Source organism: Gobio gobio (assembly GCF_949357685.1).
Source record: "Gobio gobio genome assembly, chromosome: 9".
Classification (NCBI taxonomy): Eukaryota; Metazoa; Chordata; class Actinopteri; order Cypriniformes; family Gobionidae; genus Gobio; species Gobio gobio.
In genome coordinates, this window is record NC_137115.1 from 2,955,342 (window position 1) to 2,960,341 (window position 5,000).

At 41.4% G+C, this 5,000-nt stretch overlaps 1 protein-coding gene across 2 annotated transcripts in view; it reads right to left on the reverse strand.

The window, feature by feature from the left end:
- Positions 1–5,000, reverse strand: part of mob2b (MOB kinase activator 2b) — a 75,435-nt gene that overhangs the window by 33,687 nt on the left and 36,748 nt on the right. The window contains exon 1 of one of the 2 annotated variants that reach the window (XM_079825102.1): positions 2,570–2,744. The exons of the other annotated variant lie outside the window; for it this stretch is intronic. Coding sequence (XP_079681228.1) covers positions 2,570–2,727 — 158 coding nt within the window. The 5' untranslated portion in view covers positions 2,728–2,744. Of the gene's footprint in view, positions 1–2,569; positions 2,745–5,000 lie in introns of those variants that run through there. 2 annotated transcript variants of the gene reach the window in all.

Consider the following 5,000-nt stretch of genomic DNA (forward strand, 5'->3'; position numbering starts at 1 on the left):
TTCAAACCGCTGAACCGACTCACTGATTCATTACGCTTCAAACCGCTGAACCGACTCACTGATTCATAACAATTCAAACCGCTGAACCGACTCACTGATTCATAACGCTTCAAACCGCTGAACCGACTCACTGATTCATAACGCTTCAAACCGCTGAACCGACTCACTGATTCATTACGCTTCAAACCACTTAACCGGCTCACTGATTCATAACGCTTCAAACCGCTGAACCGACTCACTGATTCATTACGCTTCAAATCGCTGAACTGACTCACTGATTCATAACGCTTCAAAGCTTCATGATGCATTGTTTTGAAATCGTCATCACTATACAAGTCGTTATTTAGGGTTTTTTTGTGCACAAAAACTATTCTCGTCTCTTCATAAAGTTATTGTAGAGCCGCTGTAGTGAGATGGACTTTATATCGATGTCTTTAGTGTCTTTTAAGGGTCTTGAGAGTGAACCGTCCCATTGTGCCAATGGAGGCCTTTCAGAGCATCAGATTTACACTAAAATATCTTCATTTGTGTCTGAAGATGAACGGAGGTCTGACGGGTGTCCAACCACATGAGGGTAAGTAATTCATGACAGAATTTACATTTTTGGGTGAAATAACCCTTTAACTAGTCAAGTAACATTCGCTTTATTAACCATTTGGTTTAAAACTAAAGTGTTATATTCCAAGTGCACTACAACTGAAGTGATCAACATGGTGTGAATGTAAAACAAATTACTTGTTAAATGTCTTTGCATAACATATGAAGACAAATATCTTCTCTTAAAGGGGACCTATTATGCAAAATTCACTTTCACATAGTGTTTGAACACAAGTGTGTGTCTGCAGTGAACCTATAATGGTGAAGATCCACACACTCCTCCTCCTTTAATCCCCAGAAATCATTAGCAGTGTCTCAGAACAAGCTGTTTGCAGATTCTAGCATGTGCTTAGGCCCCGCCCACGACTGCTGACAGACTCCGCCCTGTTCTCATAGACCCCGCCCCTCAGTGAGCTGTACACAGTCCGCCATGTTTATCTCCTCGCCAGAGCATTGAAGTAAGAAATGTGTTCTTATTAAAGCTCCTAAAGTTAATCAGTCGAGAGCAGTGAGCGATCTTCTGTTGTTTGATTCATATTAACAGCAGCGTAAATATACAGTACCTACTGCTATATATGCGGTCACACAGATCTAACACACACACACACACGACAGACATAAGCAACTGTGTTTAAGTGCACTGTGTGTGTGTTTTTGACATTTGAGAGTTTAAGCGCAATAAGACGTGAAAGAGAACTTCGTTTAACACTCATGGGACGCTCCGTCTGACACAGCTTTCTGTGTGTGTGTGTGTGTGTGTGTGTGTGTGTGTGTGTGTGTGTGTGTGTGTGTGTGTGTGTGTACGCTCAGAAAACCATATATCAGAAGTTTAGACTGATATGGCTTTAAACGCATTAGATCATAAACTCTCATGACGATGAAGAACTGCAGTGTCACGTGAGCGTGATAGAGATGTTTTAGAATCACAAGCTGTGTCTTTAAATGCAAATGAGCTGCTGCTCCGCCCCCTATCCAGAAGAGGGCGGAGCAGCAGCTCATTTGCATTTAAAGACACATGCGCGAAAACAGCATGTTCTTCCTTCCACTCAAAATCGGGCATTTACAATATGCTATAATACATGATCTGTGGGGTATTTTGAGCTGAAACTTCACACACATTCTGGAGACAGCTTATATTACATATTAGCTTTCATACAGCTTTCCTGTAGCTCAAACAGTAGAGTGTGGCGCTAGCAACGCCAAGGTCATGGGTTCAATTCCCAGGGAAAGCAAGAATTGACAAAATGTAAAATGTGTAGCTTGAATGCAATGTAAGTCGCTTTGGATAAAAGCGTCTGCCAAATGCATAAATGTAAATGTACATATTGTAAAAAAGGGCATAATCGGTCCCTTTAAACATATCCTACATACTCAGAATCAATATAAAATAAGAAAAATACTCAATATTTCTAGATATCGAGTTTGAGGTCAACACACAAAGATTAAAAATGACTAAAAAGTATAAATCACCAGTAATAGGCTATTATTAACAGCAGATGTTTTGAAAATAACAGCATCCTCATGCAAACATGAAATATGTATTTTTGGTCAATGACTCCCTAGAGATGCATGGAGTGAAAATACACCTCTGACCTGAAGTTCTGCAAACATGCCAACACAGAACTCTAGATGAGCTTCAGCAACACCAACACAGAACTCTAGATGAGCTTCAGCAACACCAACACAGAACTCTAGATGAGCTTCAGCAACACCAACACAGAACTCTAGATGAGCTTCAGCAGCACCAACAGCACCAACACAGAACTCTAGATGAGCTTCAGCAGCACCAACAGCACCAACACAGAACTCTAGATGAGCTTCAGCAGCACCAACAGCACCAACACAGAACTCTAGATGAGCTTCAGCAGCACCAACAGCACCAACACAGAACTCTAGATGAGCTTCAGCAACACCAACACAGAACTCTAGATGAGCTTCAGCAACACTGCAGCACTATTTATGAGACGAGTACCTGTGGAAGAGGCTCCAGAGAAGACCATGAGAGATCTGCAAATCAACCGTCCGATCTTCCACGGGTTTCGCCATTTGGAAACTTCTCAAATTGAACAATGGGTCACTCAATTCTTTTCCCAGAGATAAAGCCCGAGCGCAGTCTGCCTGCTCTGCCATGTGTGCGAGAGCTAGCATCGGCTGGAGCTAGCGGCTGAGGTCTCAGGATAAGTTCCTCTCTGGTCTGCTGTGGCTGATAAGGGCTTCTAGAGGACTAAAGCGTGTAGATTAACATGCCCTTCATACACATGATGGACCGCAATATTCCTCAAAACAATGCCTCTAAAAACATGTTTGGTCCCCTACAGAAACGTCCTTAAAATAACAATAATCTGAAGAAGCTCGTTCCACTACAGAACCGTTTGTGCTATGAAAAGGTCCATTACAGTTAAAGCTTCTCCATCAATGCCAATGAAAACCTTTATTTTCAAGACTATGGAAGCAATAAAGAGCTCTACATCATCATCAACCCTCATTTCCACTTCACCCTCCGCTCACTTAATACAAACAATGCGTCTTTTCTTTACTTCTATACATTTATGCTGTGTTTTGAGGAATATGTAGTGCTTTTGTTTACCCATTTACCACAAAATCTATCTACACCATTAGCGTAATATTACATTTTCTCTGAAAATATTACTTTAATGATGATCTGAGTTATATACGAGTTGTTTCTGGATATTAATCTAGGCGTTAGGGGCTTTTTGGGTACATTTTGTGAAATATATTTATATAGATACAGATTATTATTAATATATATATATATAAATTAAGAGACCCCTTAAAATTGAAAAATCCATGTTGAGTAGTCTCTTATTTTTTCCAGAGCTGTATATAAAAACATTAAAATCAGTATTTTTGTGAAAGGTTGTGTTGTTGTTTTCTAGGTGTTTTGAAGTATCAGTTTTTGCAATATTGCCACATAAATTTGCAAAAGTATAACTAAAATCCACAGATTGTATTCACAAATGTATTTAAAAAAAACCAAGTGTAAAAAAATCATTAACTTTAGTAATAAATTATTTTAAGAAAATTTGTATGTGTGTGTAATATGTGTGCATGCGTGTATGTTTGTGCATGTGTGTGTGTGCATGCAAAAGTGTTTGTGTGTTCGTGTATGAGTGCGCGTGTGTGTTTGTGCGTGTGTGTGCATGAGTGTGTGTGCGTGTGTGTGCGCATGCAAAAGTGTTTGTGTGTGTGTGTGTTTGTGCATGTGTGTTTGTGCATGTGTGAACGTGTGTGTGTGCATGCAAAAGTGTTTGTGTGTGTGTGTGTGTGTGCGCACGAGTGTTTGTGTGTTTGTGTTTGTGCATTCGTGCGTATGTGTGTGTGCATGCAAAAATGTTTGTGTGTGTGTGTTTGTGCGTGTGTGTTTGAGTGCATGCAAAAGTGTTTGTGTGTGTTCATGCAAAAGTGTTTGCATGTGTGTGTGTGTGTGTTAGGTCTCACCCCTTCATATCTGCATTTGTGGCTGATTTTCTTTGCCAAATTCTATACAAATGCTGTCTGTTGCAGTCACACCCGTGTGTGTGTGTGTGTGTGTGTGTGTTTCAGCCTGATGTTTGACTTGTGTTGATGTGTGTGTAGCATTGTTCTGAAAGTACAACTAGAGCATGCGTTGTGTGTTATATAACGCGAGCGCTGTGGGAATATTCTGGGTTAGAGTGTGTCTTTTGGGGGTTTGTGCTTTCACTACTTCCGGCTCCTCATGAAAGAGAGCGGCAGGAATGTGCCGACACATTGTTTGGAGCCGTTTCCGAGACGCTCGCACACACACAAACGGCTTTCCTGTGTTTATGTGCTTCCTCTAGAAGCAGCAGCCGGGCCTTTCTGCTGGACACACACCTTCCTCAAGTATTCCTGAGAATCAAACCGGCTTCACCAAACTCCAGTTTCTCCTGAAGCCGATACTGAAGGGCCTTAAACTGCAGTTCATGGACTGGCCACTAGAGGCAGACTCCAGAAGGAGCAGAATCTCACTGAGCTCATGTTAAAATGGCCGACTTTACAGCAGAAGAACACATGTTTACAGTCTGGGACAAACTGTGCTTTTGGTCTGTACGGCTAATGTTGCCCTTCATGACGACTGTGAGGGGGGAATGTTTTTATAACTCATTCCTTTACATTATATAAAGCCTTAAAGTTCTGCATAATTAAGGGCGTGGCCACTTTGAGTGACAGGTGCCGTTTGTCTGCTGTCTGTTAGTCATCACCTTAGCTCCGCCCACGTCCCGCCTCTTTGCCCATTTTCTGTTATGAACGAGAAAACGAATGAACAAACGATTCCTGACGTTAAATGCATGTTTGGGGAAAAATGACAGCGCGCGCTATGAAGGGAAGGAAGCTGTGCTAGACGATGCGCGAGCATAGTTTATAATAGTTTTACCTGATAT